This window comes from Ptychodera flava, unplaced genomic scaffold (genome assembly GCF_041260155.1).
Source record: "Ptychodera flava strain L36383 unplaced genomic scaffold, AS_Pfla_20210202 Scaffold_45__1_contigs__length_1260105_pilon, whole genome shotgun sequence".
Taxonomy (NCBI): Eukaryota; Metazoa; Hemichordata; class Enteropneusta; family Ptychoderidae; genus Ptychodera; species Ptychodera flava.
Genome location: NW_027248367.1, coordinates 1,137,300 through 1,150,085, shown reverse-complemented (window position 1 = coordinate 1,150,085; position 12,786 = coordinate 1,137,300). Strand labels below are relative to the sequence as shown.

At 37.5% G+C, this 12,786-nt stretch overlaps 1 protein-coding gene across 1 annotated transcript; it reads left to right on the top strand.

Moving 5' to 3' along the window:
* Positions 1-7,641: 7,641 nt before the first annotated feature.
* Positions 7,642-12,145, top strand: LOC139128162 (E3 ubiquitin-protein ligase DCST1-like). The gene is made up of 6 exons (XM_070694001.1): positions 7,642-7,702; positions 8,372-8,494; positions 8,930-9,133; positions 9,782-9,921; positions 11,593-11,736; positions 12,028-12,145. Exons 1-5 carry the CDS (start codon positions 7,663-7,665, stop codon positions 11,704-11,706), a joined length of 621 nt encoding a protein of 206 aa, XP_070550102.1. The 5' UTR covers positions 7,642-7,662; the 3' UTR covers positions 11,707-11,736; positions 12,028-12,145.
* Positions 12,146-12,786: the final 641 nt, after the last annotated feature.

Genomic DNA, 12,786 nt, shown 5'->3' with positions numbered 1-12,786 from the left:
GGCTTGAAAACTTTGTGATAAAATCCTCAGCTTTGTTCATCATCTTATAAGTGAAATACAATGTATTCATTCATGAGAAACGACAACATTTTAATTGCATAACATAGGATTCAGGGGAAACTTTAAACCCATCAAGAGTAACCGAATTTTGAATATTCCAAACTGTATTTTACAAAGGAAGTAATACAGTTAATAGGCCTAATGTCAGTTGTTGCGTTAGGGACTGGTCAGTTTCTTCGGCCGGGGGGGGGCGGTGGATTATTTTTTGCCGACGTCAAAAAGTGGCTGACCCCCTATTCCAAATTTTGAAAACAGGGTGACCCCCCATTCCAAATTTCAAAAACAGGGTACCCCCCCCCCCCCCCGGGCGCGACATAGGTAAAACAAAAGGTGGACATGAATTATATATATATATATATATATATATATATATATATATATATATATATATATATATATATATTATATTTTACATTTTACATATATTTATATTTTAAATAGTCATTCTATGTTTTAATGAAATTGTTGACATGTCAGTTGTAAGATAGGAATTTCAAAGTGTGAATCTTAAAGTTTGAATACAGTACATTTTGTTTAGCTGTATTTTGAATGAGCTGTGAATGTATTTCACACTTTCTCTGCTTAACCAGATGTCCTGAACTGTTGTACAGAAATGAATGTCAATCATTAATATCAAAGAGGAAAAAGCAGTGAATCAAAAACTTTGATGGGTGTTAAGACTTGCAACCATCCAATTAAATCTCCTGAGGAGCCATAGAGAGCTTTTTTAGCCAAATCTGATGTGTACAGTGTCTGAGAGGACCTTTTCTTGTAACATTGAAACCATAAAAGCACAGCTAATAATGACAAAAACTGCCTTTTTTAACTGTTATTTTGTTCATAAAAAAGCATCTTTCTACAGAAAACCTGTGAAACAAAAGAAAATAATTGCATCAATGAGAAGGAAAGATATCTTGTCATTTTTCTATCTCTAAAATAAGTCACTGTATCAAATATATATTGTGAAATATTTGTGCATGTTGCTTTCTCATACTGAATTCTCACAGAGAGAACAGAAAAGTATCAGGAATTTGTCATCCTTTTCATATGAAATGCAGATTTCATAATGGTACACTTTCACTTAGCAAACATCAAGATATCTCTGATTTATAAAGTATGGCGCCCGAAGGGCGCGCCGAAAAATATGAAACATCCTGATATCTCTGATATATATGCCTTGTATATTAAAGTCATGCACTATGACGGGCATGCTGAAAAATGTCTGATATATTAAAGTAATGAGCTTGAAGAGCACGCTGAAAAATATTGAACATACAGATATCTCTGATGTATGTATGCTTGATATGTTAAAGTTGGGCGTGCTGAAAAATATGACTGATTATTAAAGTTACGCGCCCGAAGGGCGCGCCTAAAAATACAACTGAATGATGAAATTTGTGGCTGACACTAGCATTTTAGGCAATGATGAGCCTGTGTCAAAATTCAAAAACACACTGACCCCCCCTATTGGGCATTTCAAAAACATGGTGACCCCCCTATCACCAAAGTCAAAAACAGGGTGACCCCCCCCCCCATGAATCCACCGCCCCCCCCCCAGTCTGAAGAAACTGACCAGTCCCTTTATCATTTTCGATTCCTGCAATCGCTAATGTTTTTGATATTGATATCGTTATCAAAGTTGTGTTTTCTGACAAAGAAAGAATACATTTCTGCCAGATTTCTTTTACACATTTACACTCAAATAAGATGTGTTCCAGTGTTTCTGTTTGGCCACAAATATGGCATTTCCCATCACTTAAATTGAAAGTTTTGGCCAGGCTCCCTGTGACTAAGCCTCTATGGAAAATCTTCCAATTTAAATCATTTACTGAATTGCTGACAATTCCTGTTGAATTAAGACAACTGCATAAAGTAGCTTTGTACCTATCAGTTAGACTTAAATTCTCAGCCCCCTTTTAACCAATTTGACCGGCAAGCACTACTGTAACACAAGTTCGGTTACTTTAATGTAGCGCCCTCTAGAGTTACATTTCGAGAGATGTAAACAGACGTCGAAACGGGTTGAAAGGGCCAATAATTTATGGAAGACCGGTCACGACCTGCGACATGCGACCTGCGTCTTTAAACTGTGATCTGCGACCTAACCCTAACCCTAACCCTAACCGCAGATCGCAGTTTAAAAAACCCGCATGTCGCATGTCGTGACCGCTCTTCCATAATAATTAGTGTCATTCCAAGGTAAAGAAATGTTTTACCGCGAAATGTCAAAATAGCGGAATGAAGAAATAAAGAAACTGTAAAAATAGTGAGTTTCATACATTCAATGAGAAATTAAGAAACCAAAATATACAAAAGAAATAAAACCGACAAACATCAAAGAGACGATCGATTCGATGTATCACTTGCGCCCACGTGGCTAAGGGACTCGAAAGTAAACAGCGCACTTTACGCTCGAAATTTTATATGAGGCTGATGAATAGTGTAAATTCTCTTATTAGTGCTGCTATCAATACATATATTATGTGTGGTAGCCTGTTTTGAAAAGACTGTTTTCCGACTGCTTTTAAAGTTTTCTCTGTCTGTATGTTTTAATTTCCTTCATGATTTAGTGTTTTTATAGTTTTTTAAAGTTTATCAGTCCCCCTTTTTCTGTATGTTTTTTGGTGTATGAGCTGGTTCTCTAAATAAATAAATAAATAATATATAATAATAAAAAAATAATAATAAATTAGAGCGAGGGAGGGCCGGCGTTGTTGTTGTGTTTTTTTTTTCTTAAATGACGCTACATGTAAAATAGAGAGCCTTCAAAAGTGTTGGCAAGAAAAAAGTGACCCTCCCAAATTTTCACGTGCAACAAACAGTGACCCTTCCCTACGTGCCAGAGTCCACATCAATAGTAAACACTGTAATAAATTCGACAGCTTCGAGATCCCGTGTAGTTTCAACTGTGTTCGTGCTGTAATCCAAAATTGTCGAAATCTCCAGAGTACAACTTGTCAATGCATCCAGTGTGTCTGTATTGTCCAACGATATTGTTGACAACAGAATGTATCCCCGCATAGAATGTATTTGTCAAAGATAACACCGTATATTTTATACGATGCATTTGTGTACGCAAGGCATTTGTGTACACAGTATTTCAACCATTACGGACACCACTGAGAAAAATGCAATTGTATTGATTGTGAAGAGTCAGCAATTCGTTGTATCACGAGATGATGTGTCATTACCTTAAGAGTAAAGGTAGATTACGTAAGAGAGTGAACTTAAAGTTGTGATCAATGAGAAATAACATTCATTCAGAGAGAGCGATTATGAGAGAGCTTAAGTTGTAACTCAGGCTGAGTTCTCTTGCTGTAAATAAAGCCATCAATCTCAATTCATACGGCGTGTTCGTTTTCCATTACACAAATATTACGGTCCCTTGGTACCTCCGATATCTGGTAAGGATTGGACAACGTACGACTTTTGTTCGCAACAGACAGGTTGAGGCTATTCCCCAGTAAAACCTAGAGTGAAGATGGACAGAGTTGCGACAACACGTACCATCGCAGGAATCATTATTACATTGTAATTGCTAGCTGTACGCGATTTATCAATTTTACTCGTGATTTTCAACCAATGGTTTGGATTTGAAATACACGGTACGCCAAATACACAGTTCATTCAGTCTATCAATTCAATTACTGTATATGCAAAGATATTTACTGTATAATCTTTTGATTTGCTGTCCAGTTTTTGCGGCGGAGAACAAAAAGTAGTTTTTTCATGGCTATTCCCACCACTTAAACAGAAAAGGACAAGTGACTAAAACAGCGGATCTCACCACTTTACGGTAATCAGGCATCCCTCCGGCTCTAGAGGCAAACTCATATTGTATTAGTGTACGTACAGATGTAACAGCATATGGATTTATATAGTGTTCGGGCAAAAATAAGGATATTGCCACAGAAATTACTGTCATATATACAGAACCAGTGTCACTGTTTGCGCTGTTATTTTAATTATTCAAAAATATAGCATGACATTGCTGAGATAAAGTCATTACATTTGCACGTCATGGTTCAATGGAATTCCAATGATCATCGCGCGTCTTCAAAGAGTTCCATGGTGGCGCGCATTACCCAGCAACCGGTCCTGACGCGCACTGTAGAACGCGTTTAATTCCATCATCTACGTATACGTTCTCGGTTCGGTGTTTGTGTCATTTATAGAAGAAGAACCACGCATCACTAACATACCGTGGCCCCTACACGCCACGGAACTCTATTACTTTTGAATATAAACTCTAATTTTTTTGACAATATCTTTAATATTGTAAGAGATTTTATTTCTCCACCGCAAACTTTTAATTTTGTACGGGCAACTTTATCTTAACATTATCTTAACTTTAACTTCTCGAAAGTATTTTTAGTTTTAACCATAAACAAATTATGTTTCTCAAAAGTATTTTTTATTTTGTAAAACAAAAGTAAAATTTTTTCAAGATAACAAACTCCCCTACACGTCATGGAAATTTATTACTTTTGAACATAAACTCATATTTCTTGACAATATATTTAATATTTGTAAGAAATTTTATTTCTCCACAGCAAACTTTTATTTCTGAACGGGGAAACTTTATTTTTGGGGTAAACTTTTTAAAAACTTTTAACAAAAAAAAACTTTAACTTTTAAAAATAACTTTAAGTTTGAACAAAATATTTGTTTCTCAAAAGCGTTTTTTATTTCGAAAAGAAGTAAAAATTGTTCACAGCAAGAGTTTAAGATTTTTGCTAAGCGCGAACTGAGTTACTTAAAGACATAACCTTATGTCTTTAGAGCAGAAAACTTAAATTCTTAAAGAAAAGTTTTATTTTTCCAAGAGTAAAATTAATTTCTTTATGGAAAAAAGATTTTCTCAGAGCAGCAAATTGAAATACAGAGAATAAAACTTTTTTTCAATGGCGAGAAATTGTTTTCTGAAGACAACAAAACTAATTCTTTCAAGATATATTTTCTACATATGAGTGTGGTTTAAGAATTTGGTAAAACTGAACTGAGAAAGAACGAAAAAGGAAGGATGAAAAGTCAAACTTACTTTTCTTCGGAGCGAAATTTATTCCTGAGAGGAGAAATATTTCATGTGAGGGCGCAATTACCTATAATGCATAGCAAACTCTTCCTAGCGAGAGTAAACATATTTTTGGGAAGAGTAAAACATTTTTCCGACGAGCAAAACTTTATTTTAACGGCGGCGGAAGTTAAAGTATCCCACCATGCAACACCCAAGTTTGATGACCCAGAGTCTCCGAGACAACCATGACTGACTTCATCGGCGATACAGGCACGCTAGCCCGGCCCTAGCTGCAGTACAGTACCTCGAGGTTTTACCTGGGTATTTGGGTCAGACGGTTTGCCGTACTGTACTGCAGCTAGCCCGGCCCTACCCTGCCTGCGTACGATGCTGTGTGTTGGGGCCGTATAACGCCGGGAACACACAGCATCGTACGCAGGGCTATGGGCACGGGCACGCAAACGAGTCAGTTCAACAGTTGCCACTTGTCTGAGTCCCGAAGAACGGTTTTGTGTTTGAGTGATTCGTCCTGACTGCAGACGTTGTGCGACGGGATGGACGCATCGGGTTCCTTCATTAGCTCTGCATTGGCTGTGTGTTACCGGCGTTATACGGCATCCCACCACATAAAGCCGGTAACACACAGCCCTGCCATGCAGAGCTATTCCTTCATCAGTTTCTGTGTTGTTAATGTTATGTTGTGTGATAGTCATCTTTTCTATAAGCCAGATACGTAATTGATAGAGTCTTCGACTGAAACTGAACCTGGCCCACCAGATTTGACCACAGTCGAGCCTGGTTCAATACAGTAGTTGTGGGTCCACTGCTGTGGCGTTTTCGGACGGGATATGCCTTTTACGGGCTGGTTGACTTTCACGTTTTTGACCCCGCAAAACACGTGAAAGTCAAAACCAGTCCGCGACTGTGGTCAAATCTGGCGGGCTCGGTTCACTTTCAGTTTCTATAAATTACGAATCTGGCTTCTCCTCTTAGAAAAAATGAATATCACACACATTGGCTGTGTGTTACCGGTGTTATGTAGTGGGAGACTGTATAACGCCGGTAACACACAGCCCTGCCATGCATAGCCCTGCGTACAGGTCTGTGTGTTCCCAGCGTATCGCCGGGAACACACAGACCTGTACCGTGTACGCAGGGCTATGCAATGCAGAGCTAATGAAAACCGCAATGCGGTCCCGTCGCACACCGTCTGCCGTCAGGACGAATCACTCAAACATAAAACGTTCTTCGGGGACTCAGACAAGTGGCAACTGACCCGCGTGCCCGTAGCCCTGTGTATGATGTTGTGAGTTCCCGGCGTTATACAGCCCCAACACACAGCATCGTACGCAGGCAGGGTAGGGCCGGGCGGGCGTGCCCGTATCGCTTATGACTGTTATGAAGTCAGTCATGGTTGTCTCGGAGAGCAGATCGTCCATGTAGCCGACACGAACACGAACTGTCTGATACCGGCTACCAACTCGGAGACTCTGGGTCATCACACTTGGGTGTTGCATGGTGGGATACTTTAACTTCCGCCGCCGTTAAAATAGTTTTGCTCGTCGGAAAAATGTTTTACTCTTCCCAAAAATATGTTCACTCTCGCTGGAAAGAGTTTGCTATGCATTATAGGTAATTGCGCCCTCACATGAAATATTTCTCCTCAGGAATAAATTTCGCTCTGAAGAAAAGTAAGTTTGACTTTTTCATCCTTCCTTTTTGTTCTTTCTCAGTTCAGTTTTACCAAATTCTTAAACCACACTCATATGTAGAAAATATTCTTGAAAAAATTAGTTTTGTTGTCTTCAGAAAATAATTTCTGTCCATTGAGAAAAAGTTTTATTCACTATATTTCAATTTGCTGCTCTGAGAAAATCTTTTTTCCATAAAGAAATTAATTTTACTCCTGAAAAATAAAACTTTTCTTTAAGAATTTAAGTTTTCTGCTCTAAAAACATAAGGTTATGTCATTTAAGTAACTCAGTTCGCGCTCAGCAAAAATCTTAAACTCTTGCTGTGAACAATTTTTACTTCTTTTCGAAATAAAAAACGTTTTTGAGAAACAAATATTTTGTTCAAAGTTAAAGTTATTTTTTAAAAGTTAAAGTGTTTTTGTTAAAAGTTTTTAAAAACAGTTTACCCCAAAAATAAAGTTTCCCCGTTCAGAAATAAAAGTTTGCTGTGGAGAAATAAAATTTCTTACAAATATTAAATATATTGTCAAGAAATATGAGTTTATGTTCAAAAGTAATAAATTTCAATGACGTGTAGGGGAGTTTGTTATCTTGAAAAATTTTTACGTTTGTTTACAAAATAAAAATACTTTTGAGAAACATATTTTCTTTATTGTTAAAACTAAAAATACTTTCGAGAAGTTAAAGTTAAGATAATGTTAAGATAATGTTGCCCGTACAAAATTAAAAGTTTGCGGTGGAGAAATAAAATCTCTTACAAATATTAAAGATATTGTCAAGAAAAATTAGAGTTTATATTCAAAAGTAGTAGAATTCCGTGGCGTGTAGGGGCCACCGTACTAACAGTTCTTCTTTAATTTTAAACTTTTATGCTGCAGAAATCACAGAGAAATGAAATGTTTGGCCGTTTGTTTACAGAAGTGTTCCACAGGTAATATCCAATTTACACCTTCGTTCACATTGACTTTTAAATGTGTTTTTTTTTCGTCACACTTTTTGGCTTATTCTAACCAATACTCTCGACAAGTCTATTTCTAGACGTTCTCTGATAGATCAGTAGCTAGATGGGATGGAGCCGTAGGCATACAGTGGCATTTTGCTTTTGTTTTGTTTTGTTTTGATTTAGTACGTTTGTCGTTCTTTCTCATAAACTTTGAATGTATGTCGTCTTATTTCACGAGGAGTTTACGTCATTCGGCGGCCGTAGAGATGCTTGGTGCTTGGTTTTATATGTACATACTATGTCTTGTCTCATATCAAAGTACAGATGTGCAAAACATGCTAAGTGATAGTTTTGGTGTTAAACGTTGAAATCCGGTAAAAGCAAAACAACAAGTCACCATTTGATACGTTTTGCCTTCCCTCCGGCAATATCAGATTTCACACTGAATAAAAAAGATGCATGCTATGCGTCAAAATAGTATAAGCGTGTTCACCTTCGGTTTAATTTCTTAAATAAGTAACCAAGTGAAAATATCGCAAAGCATAACGGCGATTCTTAAAATAGAGGTGACAATTAATGGCAAAGATATGTTAACGTTTATTTATTTATTTATTTATTTATTTATTTATTTATTTATTTATTTATTTATTTCGGAAGGTTTCAGAGAAGCATTGCGGCGTCATTTTCCTCGCTTGGAGAAGTTGTTATGGAGCAAGGCTGATGAATATAGATTAATAAAAACAGTGCTTGGGTTCTGTTTTGGTTCAGCGGTTGGCGTGGGTGAGTGTTCATGAAGATAGGGCATTTCTCAGCTCGTTACTCACGGCGAGAAATCTTTTTCTGCGCAATGAAATTTTAGTTGATTTTTCAGGATACGATGCTAATCATTGAGTTTCTTCACACGGTATAAGCTCAAACAGCAAAAACAGTTTGGAGTAACTGCACGTCGGTAAGCTGTGACGTACGGCATTCACCCCTGAAATTGAACTAAAATAATGTAGTGTAGGGTTCCTTACCGACATCATTTAAACTCTCGACTTGTTTTCGTATTTTTTTATGTTCAGTGAATGCAGTTTTAGTTATATATTCTTTGTACAGTTACACTTTCGGTGGCGACATTTTCAAGATCTCTGTGCCTTTACAGGTGACTGATATATCATTTTTGATAAAGTCTTTAAATTACGGAACAAGTTGTTCTCCCATCCTCACTTTCAGCTCTTTATTTTACTGTGTTGATCCGGCTACCTTTCACTGATGGAGAAAAGTTGCTGATAGGGGGCGCTATCAAGGCGCTGCTGGCTATAGGCTTTGCAACATCCACTCAGATTCGATGTACCATAATCCTGGTTATCCCATATCTGTTCAGCAAGTATGGTAGAAATATCGTCAGCACCATGACTATCGCTATGTTATTAGGTGGTAAGTTGTTTTGAATCAGGGTATCTACATTTTATACGGTGTTCGTACTTGCAGTCCACATTCCAACAACACGAACTGTCATTATTTCAATGAAAAAATGAGTAAAGTTTATAATATGCCACTATGACTACATGAATGATAGTTTATTGATAGACATCGTCAAGTTCCCATAATAATTGTCGATGAGATATCCTTTGGTTGAATAACTAATATTTACATCATCGTCACCAGCACATTGTCTAAGATGATATCAGCATCACCGTCATCAACATTATCATTGGTGCAGACGTTTTCGTCGTCGCCGTTATGATAATCATCATCATCATCATCATCAGTAGTAGCAGCAGCATCGTCGCCGTGGCAGAAAGTTTCTTCGTCGTTCAAACAATAACCACATTCATACACGTTTTATGACCGTACGTGATCAACAGTTCCTCATCATCGTCCCACCACCACCACCACACCACCATCATCATCATCATCATCATCATCATCATCAATCCTCATCATCATCATCATCATCATCAACATCATCATCATCATCATCATCATCATCATCATCATTATCATTATTGTTATCGTTGGTCTCCTCTGGTTGCCATAATGAGATGTACTGTATCATCAAAGTATTCCCTTTGTTTATGTAAGGTCCGGTTACAAACATCTTCACCAACGCCAGGGAGCTTTCACGGTCCATCAGCTGTACTGCATCACTGACCTACAACAACAGTAAATTACTCTACGAACTAATGCACCAACCCTTTTCAGATGTCCTCAAAGATATACAGGTAACAAACTCACCCTTGAACTTTGACCCCTGAGGTGATCTTTCAAAGCAATCAGGCAAACCTTATACTATTTTGTCGAATAAATAATGTGGAAGAGAGTGGAAAGATGTCATCATGGGGCCATTTATGCAGTCTAAGGTAGACGCCGGTTGTAAATTTTGGCCACTTGAAGAGTTGTCAGAGTATCGCATTGCTGAAATAAGATATAGTGTGGTCTAAATTTGCTAAGTAAACGGTACCGTTAAAATCGTTCAAAGATGTAGCTTTTGAATTTTGTTTAGAAATGGCATTATATCTGTTTTGATTTGATATTGCACAGTCTCAAAGTAAAGACATGCAGGAGATATCAGGAAAACTGAAAGAAGAATTGTGAAAATAGAAGATGAAGTTGAGAAAGACGACGAAGGCATGCAAAGAGAGACCAAGAAAAAAGAGAATCCTGAAGACAACTACAGAGACAAACTGGATTACAGATGCAAAGGTTAACCACTTTATAATGTACGACACAATGTTCTGCGCACGTGAGGAATGATTTAATAGTGTTTCATTCGAGGTCATTATATTCTTCACAAATTTATACATTTCAGCCCCGACGTGGCAGTGACAGTCACGAGATTAGGTATATGTACGATTGTTCAGTAAAATTTCATATCATCCCTTACCTTGGAATTTCCTACGAAAAAATACAACCTTATTTGAGAAATATAGGAAACAATTAGCCCAAAATATACCCTTAATTTACAAAAGCTGAAGAAAGCGAGAAATGATTTCAAAATATAGTAACAGCCATTTCATCGTTGTAAAGAACGATTGGCACTGATAGTTGAAAACTCCAAAATGTAGTCTAGTATTTTCGCCTGTATTTACTATAGTTTAAAGTAACATTATATTATACTATCTCATTTTCCATTTAGCCCTGACATGGATGTATGTAAAAGGAATTTTTTTACCAGATTTCAAAAGGGTATTCTCATTATTTCACGGATCGGCTTTGCTACAAAAGCACCTCTTCTTCGTGTTTTCACGGACATTCCCCTTTTCCGGTATAATTTTTGAACATGCATGGGTACCCAATTTTCCAGAGACTGTCGCCAACGGGATTATCGCCAAATGATGCATTTCTTATTTTTGATGAGTGATGATATTCTGCCATATTACATGACTTTAACAGAATATAAATAAAAATGACAGGAGGACAAACGATTGCGCTGTTCAAACCGTGAAAAAACATTGTCGAAACAACTCTGTAGTCCTTAAGTCGTCCTTCACATACAAAATGTCTACTAACATACGAGAGATTGACATGATTGTTTGAACATGCTCTGAGCTACATATGCTACACGTCCAGTTAAAGTAGTACGCACGTCTAAAGTGACTTTGCGCTAATTTATCTCAGGGATCATTTCGACCATTCTTTGAGGATCACCGTGCAAATTTTGGTACTAGAGAAACAGATTACAAAGATTTACCGATATTTGAAATTCAAAACGGCCCCAATTCTTCTGTTAACTCTACTAAGAAAAATAAATGTATTTTGAAAAACCTTGACGATAAAAAGTTTCTTCCACAAAGAGCTTTGATATGAACCCCAACACTCTGATCCCTTAATGACTCAGTAATTCAGCTCTTCTCTGAATGTTCCTAATTTCCCGTCGTTTTGTTTTACTACAGATGTTTTCAACGCTGGTGTGGTCCATTGCAAGGAGAAATTTAAAGAAGCTGAAAGGAAATGTCACAAAGCAATCAAAGTACCTGGCGTCAAAGATCTACTGTGTGCACCAATGAAATTAACGGTCCTTTGCAAGATTGTACAAGGTGAGAATTTTACCAGGCAATATATCCTGGTTAATTGTAGATTATCAAGTTAGGGCAGTTTAATAAAGCTAAAGATAACGTTACTTTTCGGGATGATGTAAACATATCGTGGTTTATGGGATTCACAACTTTTTATTTCAATGTACAGTTGAATCTGTCAGTTGAACCCCCCTTCTCTCTCTCTCTCTCTCTCTCTCTCTCTCTCTCTCTCTCTCTCTCTCTCTCTCTCTCTCTCTCTCTCGCTCTCTCTCTCTCTCTCTCTCTCTCTCTCTCTCTCTCTCTCTTTTTCAGGTTTCGACTCCCTCTGTGACACAGACGAGGCTGTTAACCCTGGGTTCGGTGACACTTACAAGGAATCTGATCAAGCCGAGGAGGAATTCGACAAACATTTTCAAGTTGAAATGGGATGGCAGGTAACGTTTTGAAACTTCATCAAGTCGTTTCGGAGGTTACAGACAAAGTGTTAACCTCGAATTATACATACAAGGAATATTTCGCCGACTTCGATGTGGAATGAATGTCGACAACTATGACCAGTCTACAGATAGAGTGTCTCACCGGTTCATTATTCGATTTCCATAAAGTGACCGACCCACATACAGTTAAAAGGGGTTAACGAGTTTAGGTGCACGGTCATCCGAATTTTGGCTCAAAGGTCTATCATTGTAACCTCTCACTGTCTCACAGATTCTTATCAATATACTTGACAATTGCTCTCAAAACGGTGGTATCATATTTTCACTAGGTTGTGCAAAGAACAGAAAAAGTAGACATCAAAACAGCCGAGGACATCAGACTCGCCGTTGAAAATGAATTTGAAACGAAGAAACGATGGCTTGTCACCGTGGCAACCATCATTAAAAGTTTCGTCGCTTTCAACTTCGTTTTGATGTTTTTCAGGTACGTATACAACAATGCAGCACTATGCTGGAAAATAAAAATTAAAGCGCGATTTAAATATTACTGTTACTCCTTTCTTGGTGTACTTCAAAACTCATGCTGAAATAACATAATGATCAGCTTAGACTGCGTGTGTGTAACGTACGTAAT

Coding starts and splice junctions, on each gene's coding strand:
- LOC139128162 (XM_070694001.1), top strand. CDS start 7,663: ATGAAATGTTTGGCCGTTTGTTTACAGAAGTGTTCCACAG. Junction 7,703..8,371: donor TTTACAGAAGTGTTCCACAG/GTAATATCCAAT, acceptor TTATTTCGGAAG/GTTTCAGAGAAGCATTGCGG. Junction 8,495..8,929: donor TGGTTCAGCGGTTGGCGTGG/GTGAGTGTTCAT, acceptor CCTCACTTTCAG/CTCTTTATTTTACTGTGTTG.